At 40.9% G+C, this 20,284-nt stretch overlaps 1 protein-coding gene across 1 annotated transcript in view; it reads right to left on the reverse strand.

Moving 5' to 3' along the window:
- PTPRR (protein tyrosine phosphatase, receptor type R) overlaps positions 1–20,284 on the reverse strand; it is a 302,767-nt gene that overhangs the window by 140,418 nt on the left and 142,065 nt on the right. The window contains exons 4-6 of the mRNA XM_019514731.1: positions 19,065–19,178; positions 14,648–14,803; positions 4,626–4,736 (exon numbers count right to left, since the gene is read on the reverse strand). Coding sequence (XP_019370276.1) covers positions 4,626–4,736; positions 14,648–14,803; positions 19,065–19,178 — 381 coding nt within the window. The remainder of the gene's footprint in view (positions 1–4,625; positions 4,737–14,647; positions 14,804–19,064; positions 19,179–20,284) is intronic.

Raw genomic sequence — 20,284 nt, forward strand, 5'->3', positions numbered from 1 at the left:
AAATTCACAGTCAGTCCAGCTCTGGAGACTGCCCCCTGACTCCTCCGGCTGTTACACACATTACAAGAGCAACCTGCTGTGTTGCTGTGCTTCCGTCTTCCAAAAGTTCACAAACTCTTATTCTGCTACATTAGTGAAACCCCTTGAGTGCTGTCACCTAGGAGGAATCCATGCAAGGAGCTGTCACTACCTGACCCTATTTATGTGAATCATATCTTATACTTTCATTTTTCATTGTAACATTCAGTATACCAGGGAACTGACAAAATCACCAGCAATACATTCATTAAACTGGACTGTTTAGTACATGGCAAGAGTACATTTTGAGCTAAGGGACCAGATGGCACGAGCAGGATTTCCTCCTTCTTTGGTAGGAACAGAGCCTTAATTAGGAAACAAAACCCAATGTTTATATAGGAAGTGTATTTGAAATATTATTCTAAAACTCTTCCCACTAAATTACTTCTTATCCAGAATTAGAAATGGACTAAAGAACCATGTTTGGCCTTCTTTCACATTTCAACTAATAGTGTTTGCTCAGATAGTGTGGACTGAGTAGGGCATGTCAAAAAGCATATTTAAAAGACATTCAAACTTTAAAATGTTTAGAAATTATATGACCCTAGCACTAGTGGCTAAAAAATATATGCAAGTAATTATTTTAGCGAAAGGTGAATTTAAACATAATTGCTTGACACAGTTCGTGCCACAGTTTGGGCATATGTGGACCACATTGAAGGACATAAGAGCTAGGAAAAAAATTATGCTTGGTAGGCGTCTCAGAACACTAGGATAAATGGTATGCACAAAGACAAAGGTGCAGAAGAACCAAAAAGATAGATTCACCCTAAAGTGGAAGATTTTTAATTTTTGCAGATATCAAGACCATTGTGTGCTCTCTCAACTTAATGGGAACAAAACCTTTCTCTCTGTCCCCTGGTATATGTTACGCTTAAGCAGTTAATCATGTCTTAAGTAGTAACCTGGCCACATGTTAATGCAATTAATGGCACAATACAACAAGGAAACCCCCAAAAAGTTATTACACAAAATATGTGTAATTACTTTGTGGTCCATTCCAATTGTGCCTTATATTGCATGTGTGGCATGCATCCACTGATCAGGGCTCTCAGTCTAAGGGGTGCATAGGAGCCCTTGACTCTGAGGTGTTCCTGAGGCTGGGAACACTGATCAGCTCGTTGGTTGCTACTTGCCAGTGCAGGGGGAGTCCAGCATCATGATCCTAGGCTCTGCCTGCACTGGCTATATGGCATGATTGGGATCCGATCCCTGGTTCCACAATTGTACCTTCTGCCATGCACATGCAGTCCCCTGATTGTTGGGATCATAAATCAGATCATATTGCCCCTTTAAAATGAACATCTGCCAGAGGCTTCTGTCTCATCTTTGCTGGAAAGTGTGGATTTATAAGCCCTACGCTAGTCTCACAGAATGTTGGCCTACTTGTAAACCTAGAGTGAAATAACTACCTTGGTTTTAACTCCCTCCCTTTTGCTATTTCAGTTCAACTTATTATATGGACATCCTTATTATGCATTAAAAATATTATTTTGATTATAGTTATGTTAGTAAAAATCAACTGTCCCCCAAAAAACTTTAATTACTTGGAAATACCTGTAATAGGATTCCTAGAAAGAACACTTATTCCTGGATTTGTGATTTGTGAGGCCAGATTATTCATTATTTGTACAGATTCCTACCATTAAGTATTCATAAAAATTATGAAAAGCCTGAAAGTTTCACATACTTTAAATCCAATAGGGAAGGCATATGAAAGTTTATAGTGGTAAACTGAAATTTTGTTATCCACTGTTCTCTGTTTAAAGATTCAATTGACAAAAAATATATACCGCATGATTTAAAATAAGTATATTATAAAAATATCAAGTGGCAAGTTCCAATTTAATTATAACTAGAATCAACCCCAAAACAGGCATTTTACCATTTTTTGACATGGAGGTCAGGTTTTTGGGAGAGGGGGTTGTAAACAATATTATACTGCTTTTCAAAATTAATGCCTTGCTATTTCTTTCTGTCCAAAATAATAATAAAAAAGCCCATAGAGATCTTTTCTCTGGAATAATATTTTAAAATAGTTGCACTTAATTAGTCAGTTGCTTAACTAATTACAATGATGTATGGAAGCTGCTAGCAGAAATTAATTTATGGCGAGAACCACTGATGGGGACAACAATAAAAGTGCCCTTTGGCTTCTACTAACAATAAATCTCTCCTCTGACATAAGAGCTGGGAGATGTAAATATTCAGATACATAAGGTACTCTAGGAGTTAAAATGTACAGATCTGAATTTAGCCCACGTAGCTGATTGCAGTATATTGCAATTCAGTACATAATACATTTTATGCCATGTAGGTCAGTGTTTATTTTCTTATTACTGTTCACTGCGGGCTGGGGAGGCGTGGGTGCTAAGGTGCATGGGTAGCAGCACATAAGTTGCAAGTTTGAGATCATAGCAGAAGCACCCACAGTGTGGCCTGTCAGATTCCAATCTGCAAATTCTGCTAAACACCTAGTCCCAAAGATATGAAAAAGGGAGGACTGCTCATCATCATATTCCAGTAACATTAAATATTAAAAATGTAAAAGACTGTAAATGTGAAATATTCTGTAAGTGTAATATAATGCAGTTAAGTACGATTTGTAAAAATTCATGAACAGAAAAGCCTGTCTTGTTGTGTAGGTTCCATAAGAATTCCATAGAACAAAGCATTAACAAAGAAAGTTCAAATGCCTTCCACCACCTATTGTTTGCTACTATGCTAATCAGTTTCCACTTGTTATTTTAAGAAATGCTTTCAGGTAATCTAGATCCAAAATTACGCCTACAAGCTAATCTTAGTACAATAGCATGTTTGACACTTTCTAAGAATAGGCATCTAGAAATACATATGTACAAGAGCATAACTCCCAACCTGACCTCATTTTTATGCCCTAAGTAATCACTGACACTGTTAGGTCATCACTGATGACCAGCTGTAATATTTTATTATCAGATGGGTATTGTGAGCTTTGGATTTTAAATATAAACTCTCCTGCTCCATAAATCTGATACTGCCCACATCAAGTTAAAGCATGATGATTACTCTTTATGTAAGATTTAAAGATACATAGTAGGTCTCTGTAACCTACTGAGTTTATGAAAGCATTCATTTTATACAGGTTAAATTCATGTTTACTCAGAAAAAATGCATCTGGAACTTGTAAAAAGAGGAGGCCTGTAGAAATGATGGCTAAGATGTTATGATTTCTGCTCCCACAAAAGTTTGTTTCCAGACTTATACTGCCATCTTTGATAATGCCATGTCTTTTTCATGAGATAATGGGAGAGGGTTGAATGGCAGAATCGGTGTTTGTAAATTGGAAAATACATATGACTTCTCAAACCTCAGAGAGGTTCTACCAAACTAAACAAGAACTGGTTGCCCCAAACCTGCAATTTAAAAGCCAAATCACAAATCTTCAACTTAAATGTCATTTCTATCTATCTTAAAAAACAGGTGTGAAAGCTGGAAATAAATTAAAGCTTTGGACATTCACCAAAATGCCTTTGGAAACAAATGCCTTAGAAAGTACCAGATATTAAAGAAGATGGAAATATTTGGGTGATGTATTCAGAAGGAAGCTCCATGTCTGTGATAGCAGGAATGCAACTGGCACCTTGAGGAAGATGCAACTGGAAGAATCCCTTCCTTAAATATCACCCAGATTAAATATAGGGAACTTGAAAGAGGGATGGACAGAGATAGAAGTCTTGGTCATGCCCAAAGTTATATCAGATGGTAGGGGAAGAAGGAGTCAGCTTCAGAGACTGTAACAGATAGTCTTTAAAACATGAACTGAAAAAAAGATTTGACAGTGTCCCTTAGGACATTCAGTGTCAATTTGCAGGCAGTAGCTGTATAAATGTGTTGAGTTTCATTTCTTTGAATGAAGTAGCAAGCGCTGACACTAGACATCTACTATCCACCAATGCATACAGTACTATGTGACACGTAAAATTAAATGGCAAAAAACCAGTTAAATAACTGACAGACTTACCTCTACTTGAATCACTGAGGAGCAATATTTAATATTTTAAATTTCACATTAATATATTATATAATTATTAAAATATACTATTACTGTGCATAAAACATTTTATGTCAATGTATTGCTCCTTTATTACCTTGTAAAATAAAATTACCTTGTAAGAAATAAAATGTGCTAGAAGTCTCTATTTACTTTGACTGCAAGCTTAGTAAACTATTTTTTCAAGCTTCACTCTAATGGTTTATCATGTTACTGGAAGCTCTCAATTAAGTTACAGTAAAGTTGTTACGCACAGTTAAGTGCCCATTATTTCTTTATCTTACCTATTGTAATATTTTATGTCAGAAATGAAACATTCTAAACATAATAAGATTCATGTATCTGTTAATCATCTGTCTGTGGCCTCACAGCACTATCAGAGTTCCTGACTGTTATTTAGTGGCCAAGCTTATGACTAATTTATGAAAATGCTTTTGGGATACATAAAGGCTCTACCCATCAGAATGATGTAAACAATATATTAATAAAAAACAAGGAAAAACAATAAACTTACCATTAAACACGTTACTAAAATGACAAAGATGCTGAGAAATATGACAACTGCATAAAATCCTTCTTTGCTCCATATTTTATCCGCTTCATGTTGTCCTTGCAAAACATTTTTCTTTATTAAAAAAAAAAAAGGATAAGAAAAATAAAGGGTGATGTTATACCATAGCATATGCAGATTAAAGAGTTCTGGTCCAGCATTAATCCTGTTTTTAGTTTTGTTACAGTTAGTATTCTATAGTGTAGGGCACTTCATTTGACGGCTGCCCGTTCAACATCTACTTAAGCTAAGCAAACTGGCTGAACTCGTTTGCCACAATAATCCTAACACACAGAAAGATGGTTTAAGACCTCCTTAGCAAGTGCTAAAGTAAATATCCCACTCACATAACGGGTTAAACTAAGCAAACAAGATTCATATTCTTTCTTGGAAACTACCTAGCTCATCAGGTAAGAGGGCAGGGCTCTTGTATTTGCTGAGGAAATTGCTCAAGCTGTCTTTTTCATTCTGTTATGTGTCTCCTCCCACAACACCCACACACAAGCCTAAGTACTATTTACACCTTATACAGAAGTGAAAACAGGTGCAAACTGAATCTCATGATGCATTAATAACTGAGAAACCCTGATACTATAACCTGAAAAAAACCTTATATTAAATTCTGATTATGTTTAAAGCAATCTCCTAACCCTAGAGACTACCAGTGATATTACACTTTTAAAGCAGCTGTGTATGCTGAAAACTGCAGAGCTTTTGGGGAATATAACATTTAAAGAAGCTAAATAATATTTATTTTGGCTTTCCTAAAATAAAAAAAAATGTGGTAGTCTGTGAGCTATAAGATTGCCACTACATTTACAAATAGAAAAAAAGCTAACTGAAATTTGGATCCAAGTATCCTCTCTTCAGCTAAAATGCCCCTCAAAATATTTTGCATATTCTTTCTATAATGCAAATCTTCACTTATATGTTTCAAAGGGCAAAGCCTAAATAACAACAGATTTGAAAGAACTTAAATTGTATATAGTAGTATGAAGAGCTAAATTCCCAATCTATTTGCTTCCTTTTTTATTATAGCCTTTCTCAAATACAACTGTCAAATTGAGTAAGCACAAGGTATTTTCATCAGGTCCTTGCTACTTATTTCCTAACTCTGAACGCTGTCCTTGCACAGAAAAGCTGTTTAGGCATTAACTCAACTGACTTGTGTAAAACCAGTAGCACTGCCTTGTCTTCATTAAGAGTTTTAGCTTAAGGCAGCTATTTTTATCTTGTTACTCTCTTTTCTTCCAATGAAGACACAGTCTATGATGGGGACGTTTACATAAAAAGGTCATGAGGTTGACCAGAAGGATTCAGCTGTCTCATATTGGCAACAGATAGACAGCTTTCAAACTCAGAGGGCCTTTTGTTCTACCTCGGTGTCTTCACATGATTTGGAAACATGTTGCTAGTAGAATATCTAGCAGAAATGGGGGTAACTCATGCTCAGAATTTGCCATGCCCTGGGAAGCTTGCCCAATCAAGCAACTGCTATACACATTTGCTAATCTCTTTAGCCCTAAAAGCCTCCCCCACCAAAAAAATCTTTGACCAGAAAGAATTCAAGTGGAGGTGTTTGCATGCACTTTGCAGTGATGGACTTCTGGACATACAGACAAAGTTCAAAAAGAGCTGCTGTACTGCATTTGCCAGAAAAGCTCACTTTGACTGTCCCTCATTTCAACACAGATGTGCTTCCTCCTGCTTCTAGTCTGTGCGATTCATGAATTAGTTTCACAAAATAAAAACCTATGCGTTAGGGTGGTCAATTTAAAGGTGCTTTAAAAAAATTACCATATACTGACTTATATCAAGAAGAGAACACAGAAGTAGTATTAAAAAGGAAAACCTCTCCAACAGAAGCATTCTCTCGGTGACATACCTGTCTTCCACAGCACTGGACCCAACTAGAAACTTATTATACACAGTGGTAAACAATTTGCCCCACTAAATTCAGTAAGAGTACTTGTGCAGGTGATTGCTCACCAGTATCACATGAGGTATCACATTTTGGCCCTATAAACAATATACGTGTCCTCAGGTTGCAAAAGCATAACAAATGATTGTCCTTTGTTTAGGGAAATGCTCAGAAATGTGAAGAGTTTTCAATGGTAAGTTGCAGAAACTGTTCCTAAACATATTTTAAACAATATTTCCACATCTTTCATCATTGCCTTGTAGTGGTCTGTGCAATTTTGCTACCTCAGCATAGTAGGGAAGTTGTTTTAATAAGTAATTACAGCACAGGACCTGGGTCCTAATGCTGGCTTAGTGCCCAAAATTGCAGCTGCTCTGCTTTCGGTGCTCCCATTGAAATCCATGGGAATTCCACAAGCAGAACAGCTGCAGCACTGGCTCAGGAGCTAACTGTTTGACCCTCTTTAGGTTAACCAATGACCTTCCTGTGTTTCAGGCATCCCGAGTGGAAAACTGGATGAAAGGCATATACAGAAAATCAGCTGAGCTGCCCTAGAGGGTTAGTGAACTGCTGCTATGATTCTCCAGATATGAGCTGAGTGCTATTTTATTTTTTCAATTCTTTTAATTGTTTTCTTTTTTAATAAAACAGTGACAAAGGAGAGATTCTTTTTCTGATAGAATTTGACATATGTTGTTGAATCTACTATCTTTATTGACCATGACAGAGTTTTCATTAATTTTCCCTTAGAAAATCAGATCCAAACATTTCCAAATACTAGAGATTGTCTATAAAAAGACAGTCATGCGGCTGTAATGATAACACGGACTGCAATGCCATTTTGGAACACCAAAACACTTCCTTACCCTAACCAAAGAAATCTACACACTTTATCCTGCTCTGTGGTATTAAGGACAGTAGACGCTTTATTTAAACTCTTATGCAATTATAATTGCAGGAGTTCTGGTTATTATGAATCCTCTGAATTGATTTGGAAAATATTCAAAGAGTTTCGGATCAGCTGAGGAGAGGCAGGCACAACTGGGTAGCTGCAGGTTCTCCCGAGGCTCCTTTGCCTGTGCCTGCCTCTCCTAGGGCAGGGGGAGCCATGGGAGAAGCCCCCATGGTTGCCCTGCCTGGCCCTATCCCTCGCCCAGCCCCAGCCCCCCAGCTCTTTTTTAAAAAAAGCCCCACACTCATTGGCTGCAGCAAGGGCTGTGGGGCCTCCTGGCAGAGCCCTCCGGCACAGCCTCACTCCCCAATGCCCCCCCCGCCCAGCCCCAGCAGTCTGCAAATTAAAAAACAAACAAACAAACAAACCTCCAAACCCCCCAAAATGCACTCATCAGCAGTAGCAGCAGCTATGAGGGCTCCAGGACCATGTGGCAGAGCACCCTGCACAGCCCCTGCTCCATGATCTCCCCCCCTGCCCAGCCACACCCCCAGTGGTTGCCCTGCCTGGCCCCAGCATCCCAGCAATTAAAAAAAAAAATAGCCCCACACTCACTGGCTGCAGGAGCAGCAACTGGGGCCTCTGAGGGCTCATGGTAGAGCCCACCCACGCAGTGCAGGGCAGCGGAGATGACCCCCCCGCCTGGCACCAACTCGGCAGCAGCCCCCTGACACAGGTGCAGCATGGCTTGGCAGGGTGCCATACGCTGTCCAGGACTTGGGGCGGCTCCATGGGTCAGCCAGAGCCTGGAACTGCTCAGCCCTAGTTCCCAGACAACGCGTGGTGCCCTGCTGAGCTGCACTGCACCCATGCCATGGGGCAGGTGCAAAGCAGGGGGGGTGGTGATCCACACTGACCCCCACTGCCCTCCACTGAACAGGGGGCTCTGCCATGAGCGCCCAGAGGCCCCAATCACCATTGCTGCAGATGGTGAGTGTGGGACTTTTTTTTATTTATTTTAAGTGCCTGGAGTCTGTGGCAAGGCAGGGGCTGGGGTTGGGTAGGGTAGCCATGGGGGCTTCTCCTGAAGCTCCCCCCACCTGGAGAGAGGCAGGCACAGCCAGAGGAGCTGCGGGAAAACCTGCAGCTGCCTGTCTGTGCTTGCCTCTCCCCAGCTGATCCGAATCTCCAAATCCAAATCGAATACTTCCCCATTCACGCAGGCCTACTGGTTATCATAGATGAGTCACCTCATTTGCATGATAAAAAATTATTTCTGAAACAACTCAGAACTTTTACTTATGAAGTCCATAAGAACTGATAAGACACGGATCTAAACTACTAAGTTAATTTTAAAATGGTTTAATTGTCAAGGTTCAAGAGATAAGCTGTGGGTACGTCCTTTTGTCTGATACTAAGGATCAGAAAAGCAGAGATGCTGTGTAAAAAAACCCTCTCAACTCTTACAGACACTGAAGCTTGAGGCTGGGAGTGGATGATTAAATTAAACTAATGGGAACCATTACACGTTTCTTTAGCTAACTAGGCAGCTGCTCAGGCCTTAGACAGATATACTTTAACCTTATTTACCTTTGATTTTCTTGCAGACAAACAACCAGTTTAGTTCAAAACCATGCTATTTCCTGTGTGGACACTTGTAAGTCTCACTTATATCAATTAAGACAGTGAAAAAATAACATAATTTAAATCAATATAAGCTATTACTGAACTGATTTAAGAGGGTGTGGCTGTGCCTACATAAGACACTGACTGTGCAGTCATTACTGTGCAGTTATTTAGTACTTAGATAAACTGCACAGTAACCAGAGTTACTGCACAGTTGCATTGAGAAACACCTTTTTTGTGACGCTGACTGTGGAGTAGTTATGGGCTACATGCAGTTATCATCTGATGTAGACGTGTCCTGTGCATAGGGGGTCTTCTTAGGTTCAGCTGAACTGGAGCAAGGTGTGTGCATAGAAAAATATTTAGCTTTTTTATAAACCTTTCCTTCACTAAGATATGTTGGGAAGCAGGGCACAGGCAAATCTAGCAAAGCATTCTCAGTAACAAGGAAAATGAAAAATCAATCCTTGGTAACAGAGGGGAATGGGAGAAGGAAGGCACTGACTTGTACCAAGGGGTGAAGGGATGTTGCAAACTTAGCTTACACAATAGCAATGAAGACGAGGTACATTGGATTAACAATTCAAGGTAAAGCCAGTAGAGTAGCCTGGAGTCAAACTCAAGTGGCTAACCCAAGTTGAAACCTGAGTTACCACTTCTATTTCAACCCAAGGTAGCTGATTTGGTTAATAACATGCCCATGATGACAAAATTGCTTTGGAAAGACTAAAACAATCCTGGATATGATAATTTTCAGGGCACACTTCAAGTTCCACATTAGTTCTTTCCTTGTATACAACTCCATTTTTGTGAAACAGATGCGATTTTTGTGTATCTTTTTTTTTATGGAGACAGGTTTTCAGGAGAGGCAAATCTTTTTTTGACTATATGAGCAGAAGATTTCTGTAGGGTTGTAACTTGCTTTTTGCCTTGTCTAGATAGAATACTGTGTGTGCCATGCCTGATCTGATGGGCACCAAGTGGCTCTGGGTTTTTTCTTGATTAGCAGTGTGTCTTTCCAAGATGATAATATGCATTCAAACTATGGGTTACGATCACTTGTCCTTGCACTGACTTACGGTTTGTACGTACTTTAAAGTTTATGATTGGTCCATCTAACCTTGTCTCTCACAGAAGTCAGTATCACATGCTTCAAATGCAATCACAAGAATTCTTGTAGTAGACATTTAGGCTAAGTACAGATGCTCAAAAAGCCCGAGGTGGAAGCACTCTATGAATAGTGCTTTATTTAAAGCGCTTTACATTAGGTTGGGACTGAACAGAACACACGTTAGTGGGGGGACTCAGAGCCTGCCTGTAGAGGCAGTGGCTGAGGCCAGGAGGCTGCGGGCACTCCTGCACACCTCGTAGGAGGCTGCAGGAGAATGCCAAGCCAAGCCAAACCCAGCTGAGAAGCCACCTACCCTGGATTGGCCAGTGTGGCCCCTCTCCCCAGCCCTGCCACCTTGCCAGATAGCTGCTGTCAGTGCCAGCTGCTGGAGGAGTGGGAAAGGAGCTCCCCACGGCTCGTGGACTCAGGTCTTGGTGAGGGCCAGCAGAGAAGCTCTGTTCTCCTCTACTCCCTACCACAGTTCCCAGTATACCAAAAAGCAGTGCAGCTCCAAGCTGTAGCTCCTGGATGCAGCTGGGGGAATAGAGCCTCTCTGCCAGGTGGATTCCACCCCCCCCAAAGCTTGCGGGCATGGGTTGTTTTGGTGAGGCTCATGCTGGGTCTGTGCAGTGGAGAGGCTCCATTCCTTCAGCTGCAGCTAGAAGCTGCAGCTCACGGCTGCACTGCTTTTCGGTGCATCGGGAACTGCAGCTGCAGAGTGGAGTGCAGAGGACCTGGTCTGGTTACACCAGGAATCATGGCCACAAGCTTGTGGGGGGGGATCCGCGTGCCAGAGAGGCTCCATTTCCCTCCCCCACCCCACCAGTTCCCAGTGCTGCGAAAAGTGGTGCAGCCCCAAGCTGCAGCTCCTGGCTGCAGCTGCAGAAGTGGAGCCTCTCTCCCATGTGGACCCAGCCCAGCCCCCACCCAGACCCATGCCCATATGTTGGGGAGGGGGATGGAAATTCACGTGGCAGAGAGGCTCCATTCCCCCAGCTGCAGTCAGGAGCTACAGCTTGGATCTGCACTGCTTTTTGCCATGCTGGGAACTGTGGCAGAGAAAGAGGAAAGGGGAAATAGAGCCTCTCTGCCACATGGAGACCTGTGCCTGCCAGCTTGGCTGTACGGATCCACACAGCAGAGAGGCTTTGTTCCCCCACCTTACTGCCAGGCCATGCAGGGAGGAGACAGAGTCTTTTTTGTCTGTCTCCCCTCTGACAGCCTGGGAGCAGGGCTGGGCCAGTGCTTGCCCAGAGCAAATGAGCACTGGCTGAGGCTTGCAGGTTGCCCAGCAAGAGGTCCCTGGGATGCTGGTGGAATGTAACCTATCTTGGCTTGGGATGGGACTGGTACAGACATTCAATAAATTGCTCTAACCAAAAGCGCTTTAGTTTAATACCACATCCATCCAGGGTTAACTTAGAGCAGGATCCACCATTTTTAAAGCATTCTGTGTGTTATGAATATCTGTTCAGTTATGGCTTTAGAAAGCTTTTTGCAGACTTAACCTGTGATAAGCGTAACTTCTGTACAGGCCTGTGTAAGCTGCCCATGGCAAATTTTGTACTTACTTCCACACTTCCTATCAGTTACTATTTGGCTTATTGCCATGAAACATGAAAGCGTAACTGAACAGTTTCATTATTCAGCTATATCAAATCCTTTACTATAATCATCTAAACTCTTAAACTCAACAGCATCTTGTCACAGAAAGTTCCACAGGCTGATTATATGTTACAGAAAAATATATGCATGTATAGGACACCATTTTAAGTCACTAGAAAGTCAGTACTCCCACAGCAAAGGTAGGATGGATATCAGTTCTTACTTAGGAGGTATTTCTCAGAGACTAACATATGATAGTCTAGACAGAGTTGATTTAATTGAAAATATACTGATCTCCCTAAATTGATTATAGGGCAATTCATCCTCAGGTAAGTGGCACAGTTCAACTGAAGTCAATAGAGACATACTCACATCAGTTTACCGTGAGTATACAGATTAAGATGTATTGCTTACTGACCCACTGGTACAGATACCTCTCTGGCCCCTAGATGTCAAGGACCCAGTTTCATGCTCAGCCACAGACTTACTGCATGATCTTAGGTCTCAGTTTTCCAGATGTAAAATGAGGAAAATACATCCTAACTTTACGGGGATATTGTTAAGACAAATGCATTAGAGACTTTGAAGGGATCAGACATTGTAACATATGAAAGGATAGATTTAGCATCAGTTCAGGAATTAATGTAATCAAAGAATGTAGGAATATATTTATTCAAAGGGCTGCAAGGGTCTTTGTACATTGTGCTATGAAGAGTTTCCCTAGTTTATCTTTTGGGTTTGTTTTGCTTTTGCTTCGTAGGGTTTGATTTTATTCTTTGAGCAGATTTAGGGAAGAGTTAATAACCAGGCAAGTAAGGTTACACATAGTTGTCTTCTCAGCTCCAATTTTGACAAAAGCTTACATATATGAATAGTTCCACTGAAGTCAATGGGACTAGTTACATGTGTAACTAGCATGTGGATAAGTCTTTGCAGAATTTGGGTCTTAGTTTTGTACTTAAAAACAAGAATAAAAGACATAATATTAAAATAAGGTTCTTGTTTTGCAACAGCTTTAAAATAGAGTACAGTCTCCATGGTTTTATACATTCTTCAAGGACTTATCTTGTTTGAAATCGTTTCCTCTGTTTGGCTACATTTATCTGATTGACAGAGAGCAAATGCAAATACCTAGCAGTTCCAGAGTATTGAAATATACTTTTTTTCATATAACATAGATGAGAAGTTCAGCACTTTATTTTTCAGACAGTCCCTGAAAACTTGAAATCATTTCTCCATTCATCCATTATTCATATATATTTTCTTCCCATATCTATTTGGAGTGTTATTGGTAAGTGCACTATTTGGAACAGATAATTATATTTATTACAACTGTAAAACTCATAGGCTTCAACAAAGGGCAATTCTAATTTAAAGAAAGTATTTTAAGGATGTAGCCCTGATACTTGATGGGACCTGTAGTGAACAGATCTGACATTTGCACGGAAGTGCTTAGCTTCACTTTATGATCCTCTAACCCAGTATTAGAGCTGCCAAAAATGGGTGAACTTTCCCATTTCTGCACAGGTAACTTCCTATAGGAAATGCATAAAAGTGTACTTATGAGAATTTGTTCTTGGTGTTACATTTTCAGACTGAATCTGTCTTGAAGCATTTTACACTGAAGTAGAATATTTAAAATCAGCCAGAAAAAATGTCTGTCCAATAACTTTCAAGATATTATAAGCAGCAGCCATTATGTAACTAGCTATGGCATATACACAGACTTGGATTTGAGAACTATAATGCTTTGCTTAGGAAGAGAGTAGAGCTGCTAAATTTAGGTTTTTCAAGTTTTTGTTTTTTCAATAAAAACGTCTTCTTTTTTTTTAAATTCATATTCTTGCCAAAATGGAAATTGTCACGGGAAAAATAATGTTTGTTTATGATTTTTTTTTCAGGTGACTCACGGATCTGAACTCCCATAGAGATCTGACTGGCTGTATGGGCCTCTGAGACACCAAAAAAATCCAGAATGGTAGTCTGATGCCTGACACATGTGAACTCACCAATTTCCTTCCTTTATTTTTAAATTGGTATCCCCCATAGTATACACAGCTCAGCAGATAAGCTCATGTCTTGAGCAATGTGGAGGTGATAGTGATGTTATTTCTTTAAAATATGTTACTATACAAAAATAAAAGTTGTAAGAGCAATAATAACAATAACAATGATCTCTTATTTGGTTAGTTAAAAAACTCTTCCACAAGACAGAGTGGCCGCATCTACACAAGATACTTACTGCACAGCAGCTCATTACTACTGCACAGTCGTGTTGTTGGACACGTTACTACAGCACAGTAAGTGTCAGCAGGCAACCGTGTTGAGATGCTACTGTGCAGTAATGCTGGTTACTGTGCACTCATTTAGTACTTGGCTATGCAAGTACTAAATGACTGTGCAGTAACAACTATGCAGTCTGCATCTTGTGTAGATGCAGCCAGTGAGACATAGATAAAAACAAAGTAAGTATAAAAAGTCTTCCATATAAGATACAATTAAAACCTATATGGACAAAGCAGATTGATAAACCAACCTGAAGTGGGGAATTATGAGATGCTCTATCATCTTTTTTCTCCAAAAGAAGTCTCCAAGCAAGTCGACTCATATATGCAAAACCAAAGTTTCTAAAGGATTATTTTTAGCCCATTCAAGCATTCTTTTGAATCTAACAGCATTATTTTATTATTGTCTTGTAACAGTAATGTTTTTAAGCTAGACATTCTCTTCAGTTTCAATGTTTTAACCTTTGAGCTCACAGAATTCAATGATTATAATACTTTTGCCTAAGTTATAATACACGCTAATATGATAGACAAGTGATCACCTACCTCAGGAGAGACTTCTGTAATTCCAAACTGGGATAAACTCTGATGCAAAACATTGATATTAAGTGAACGCAACACCTCTTCAGATGGGAGCGCATCAGAAATTCCTAGTTTTCTATTTACCGGAGACACAAATAGTTCAACACAGTTCTTCTTTCCCTAGTAAAATCAGATCAGACAAAATCATATAAAACTGTAGAATCCTGAATTCTTTCTGCTAGCCACAAAAGCTTCACCATATTGTCAAAGTGGCAGAACAGGATACACAGGCTGCTCAACAGTATATACTGACTCTCATTTTCAACCAGTTCAGTCTTCACAGGATGATACAATATGCTATGGGTTTTATCTTTTCCCTTTTGCTTGGTGACTGTTGATAGATTATTTTTACCTGCAGGTCATCAACTTTATATATTTTGCTCATGCAAAAATGCTTAGGATAATGACAAGTAGTTTGCTGTTGTTTTGCTATATAGTGTCAACACATTTTAGTCACGAGGCATGGTGAGATGTGCTATTCTTATGTTTTATTGCAATATCGTTCCATATGATGGCACAATAATTTGAAAGGACCTCAAAGTCTGCCTGGAAACAATTCTGACAGCATAGGAGAAAAACCTGCTCCTGGTTCCACTATCTTGCAATTTTGTTAACAGAATAGGGACAAGTTTATTAAAACTGAGACAAATTTAATATTTTCCTCCAGGATATAGAGATATTTTGCTTTATTCCTTCATTGCTATGAGGAAAGAAATATATCACGATATTTTTAAATATATAACGCTGCATTCAGAAAAATAACTTCACACAGAGATCAGATTTAACAGCATACTTTCCAAGAGGATTACTTTAAATGTACCTTCTGTCCTCCGTATTTTGGTGGGTGAGTGTTTACCTCTATGTTATCACATTATAGCAGCACATCACTCAGCCCTTTTTGTTCTCTTGTGATCAGCCAGGATATATATAAACTATGTATCTTTAGAGAGCAGTATCCCTGAGACAAGCTGAGTTTTGCAAAATGAAAATACCTACAACAGTGCCAAGGCAAGGGTTAGTTATCAAATCACCCATGTGAACAGCTGCCGTGACACTGAAGCCATGATTCTGGGAAAATAATAAATTCTGGGAGTAGGTGGATTACGGAAGAGAAAGTAAGTAGATGAAGTGGCATCCCCACCTCTTTATGATGCCTGTCACTGACCCTCCCTCTGATCACAGGAGGGACTTTATACCTCTGCTAAATTAGTGTTTATCTCGCAAGCAGCTATGCACGGAGGGAACTGCCTATGTAGCAGCAACAGCATAGTCAGTGGGAATAAGGTCTTGAGTTACTTTTTTAACTCTTCTTAGCAAATATAAGATCTTGGACAAGTTACATATCTTCTTTTGTGCCCTATTTTATCCATTTGGAACAGTGGGGGCAACCTTTTTGCAGGGGTGCCACAAATTAGCCCTGCACATTCCCCAAGTGCCACTCCTATTCCATTCTTCTGCCAGATCTCTCTTTTCTGCTGCTCCCTACTATGTGCTTCCTGCCTGATCTCCTGCTCTGCTCTATTTCCTGCCCTATCTGTTGCTGCACTGCCTGGCCCATTCCTGATCTGCTGTGGCCCACACATAGAGGCGGCCTGTGCCATTGTGGCACTTGTGCCACAGGTTGGCCACCCCGATGTAGAAAATGCACAGATTAATACCATGGAGGCTGGGCCCTTCCCAGCAGCTGTGGCTCTGTGACAGTCTGGCTTGGCAGCATGAGTGAGGACTGGCTGGGTTGCAGGCTGCTCAGGCTGGCTTGGAAGTGCTGGTGGGCTTTGAGCCCTGCAGCCACCTCCATGCCCCTTCTTCTGTGCAGCACCTGGCAGCTGCAGCCGCATCACAAGCAAATCAGTTCAATTTTTACAGGTTAGACTAACCTGCAAAAATTGAATCAATTCAGGCTTCAGCTTTTTGAATGTCTATCCCTAACCTAGATGATTGGGTAAACATGTGAAAAGATCTAATGCATGGCAGGAGGTGTGACTATGGGATCCCGAATCAGATCGAGTCATGCTTTATTGCTGGTGTAGGGAGATTCTGGGATTGCCATCCTGGGCTCCCCCTGCACCAGCAAATAGCAGGCTCCCACAGCTGAGAGTCCAGCAGCTAGCAAGACTCAGCTGCAGCTGCAATCCATGTGCTGCCACAACTGAAAGTCCGGCCAGCTGACGGGGGATGCTGGTGTGACTCAGCTGTGGCACTGCATGGAAAGCTGCCAGGACTGAGAGTGCCATCAGCTGCAGGACTCCAAGTCCCAGCAGTACATAGTGCCCCCTCACCCTCCCCTGTACCTGGGAGCCACATCAACTGATGGGGCTCCTGGCAGGGGCTGAGCATGTTGCAATCCTATGCCTGGGAGCCCCACCAGCTTAGGGAACCCAGTGGTAGGGGCATACCTTGCTACACATGTAAACTAAAGCTGAACAGAAACCAGCTATAAAGTTAGTACACCTTTTCCAGCTCTGGCTTTATAGCTGGATGGACCTTTTATGGCATGATAGTTAATTTGCATGTGTATCCAGTCTAAATTAATTGCAAAATTAACCAGTAATTACATGTCATGGCCTGTGTTTCATATTCTCAGTTACTTAGGATCCATCAGGGAAGCTGCTAAGTGATTTGCTCTGCTAGCTCAGGTTAGGACGCATAAAGAGAGTTTCTCTCTTAATTGTACTTTACTATGTGTAAACCTTATAACCTTATCATTTTGGTTAATGTACAGGACAGAAAGATTGCTATGAATGGTTGGCATTCCTAAAGGAAATAAAAAGGATTGAACTATATTGCTACTCATGTTCCCTTTTGTACATCTTGTGTGGTCCTCTCACATAGAGGCATTATGTGAAGGTATTTTTTTATCCCCTTTGACATTTAAAATCTCATTGAACTAGGAAATACATTTATGCTGAACCTGTCATTCCTCTTTGCTAATGTTCAGCTGACATGAAGATTAAAAAAATAACTTGCCTTCACTGTGAAACATTAATGGAATAATGGAACAATATGGGTATTTGTTTGATAGCAAAAATGCCCTGTGGAAAGCAACAAAAGTGATAGGTTCATACTGTGTCCCATTACCATTCACCTTACATGGGGGATCTCAAAATGAAAAAGAACATCTTTTGAAAAAAAAAATAATGCCTTACTGTTCCCCCTTAGAAATAAAGTCTGACCAGCTTCTGTTAATGTGGTACCTTAAGAATGACAAGATCCTTCCTGAACACATGCTGCTAAAGCCCAAATTCAAGGCAGGAGGATTAATGTAATAAATTACTCACATTTAAATTACTCAGCCTCTATAATCGGGGTGCCTTAGAAATAACAAAGTTATAAAGACAGAGGTTCAGATGAAAGTTAGATTGAGGGGATAAGGCATAAAGAAACCCAGGATACATTTTTTTCTCATGAAAATGAACTGTAGAATCAAACAGGGATGAAGCTAATGGAATTTTATCAGAGGTGGATTCAGAGGAGGCATGATAGCCTGGTTGCAGCCCCCCTCTGATATTGTACTACTTGCACAGTGAGTTCTCAGCTCACTGGCATGTCAACACACCTTCTGCTGGGAGCTCCTCTGCTGGGAACTGTATGAGTTCACCAGCTGATCTGTCTGGAATCCCTGCTTTCAAACAGCTCTGGAGCCTGATGCTGTTTGTTTTTCCCATCTTTCTTTCTCCCCCTCCCCGCCTGAATTCAGCAGCAAGAGAAAGCAAGGGAACATGCAGCAGTAGACAGGGATGCTCAGCCCCTGCTTTCATGGAGCTCTGGGGCTACGTGCTGCTCATTCCTTCCTTTCCCCTTGTCTTGAATGCAAAGGTGTGGGAAAGTCAGAGGGGAAAGGCAAACAGCAGCAGGTTCTGGAGCTAAAAGCAGGGACTCTGGGCCGACCCCTTACCAATGACCTCATAGAACTCATGCTACAAGTGGAGCTCTCAGCAGGTGCTGCACTGACATGCCAGTGAGGTCTGAGAGCTAACCAGCATCCCGGATCGCAGTGAGGGGTGGCAGCCACACCGTCTTTGGTTGTCTGCACACATGCAATGAGCTCTTTTCACTGTGCATGTGCCAGACCTCCGAAGGGGGTGCAGCCATACCCCTGTCACTGAGATCATGGATCTGCCCCTTGATTTTGCAGAACTTAGTCTACGAATAATTTTAGAATGACCTACAATTGAATTGGGAATCTGCTATAAGTTTTTTGAAGTACCACATAACAGGAATATAATTTTCTATCACATCCTATTTGACTATTAAACAACCTCTAGAAAGGAGACCTTTTTCTATCACATTCTATTGGACTTTTCCATTATGGCAATAAAGCTAATTTTATTTAATTGCAAATAGCCTGGCCATTTTGTTATATGAAGCTCTTGGTACTTACAATGAGTCGGTTGATGTGAACTTGCTGAGGTAACAGCCCTAAAGCTGCAGCTACTCCTTGGCGGAATATCCGAAGCAATGTGATATTCAGCTTGTTTACATCCATCTGCAGCGTCTGAAAAACAAAACAAAAGCTAATGAGTTCCTTGCTCAGCACGGTGAGTTCTCAAGATACCTGACCTCCATGAATACTGCTAACCATTTTCCCCAGGATGAAAATTTGTGAAATCTATTTGCATTTTTATTAAAGAACAAGTACAAGAAAAGCTTGAAGTGTACTAAATACTGGAAAAGTACAACCTTTCCCCATCTCCATTCATTTTGGGCTTTGGAACCTTTTAGGTAATTCCTATGACAAGAGACACTGTTATAAAAACCACAATTACCAAAATATAAAGAACAGTTTAGTTCTGAATATGATTTCACTTTAAAAGAAGTTGTGGTTTTGGATAGGAAAAATCTGTTTTGTGTATTTTCGTAGAATATGTATGCATCATAATTGTAGAAATTGGTCAGAATGTCAGTAAAAGGGTTTATTTCTTTCTTGGAAATGTGGTTCCTATGATTCAAAAATACAAATAATTGATCATTTTATTTTGGCCTGCCCATACCTCATGGGGAATGGCTGTAATATAGGGCCACTGTAAAATGTTCTTCCTTATATCACAGGTTTATAGTGACACCTGGGGTGTAAATAAGCATTTGCTGCACCCAGGTCTAGGTTTAGTTTGCTTGCTTTAAGCTATCTCAACCTACTCTGGGAGCAGTGAATGCAGCTGTGCACTGCTTCTTGGAGTGGCACGTACAGCTGTTTACCACTGCCAGAAGCAGCATGGGAAGTCCAAGGTAAGTAATGGGGAGGCCGGTGGGATTGTGGGGATGCAGGGAGAGGCTGGTGGGATTGGGAGGGGTGGCAGGTCTGGGGGTGTGTGCAGGATGGGATGCTAGTAGATTTTGAGAAGGGGGAGTCAAGGGACTAAAAATAGCCCAATCAGGATCATGTGGAGGGGGATGGGATAAAAATAGCACAGCCACAAGGCTAAGACAAGTGGCTGGGCTTTCCCAGCCCAGGTGATGTGCTGTGAGCATAGTTGGGTATTTGCTAGATTGGGGAAACCCCTTCCTAGATTGGATTAGCCTTTTCTCCATCTAAGTTACTGTACCTTCTTTGGTGAACTAACTTAGATTGCGTGCCACTTTTTGGCCAATTTAACCCTGAGA

The sequence above is a fragment of the Gavialis gangeticus genome, unplaced genomic scaffold (genome assembly GCF_001723915.1).
Source record: "Gavialis gangeticus isolate Ggan-Ray unplaced genomic scaffold, GavGan_comp1, whole genome shotgun sequence".
Lineage (NCBI taxonomy): Eukaryota > Metazoa > Chordata > Crocodylia > Gavialidae > Gavialis > Gavialis gangeticus.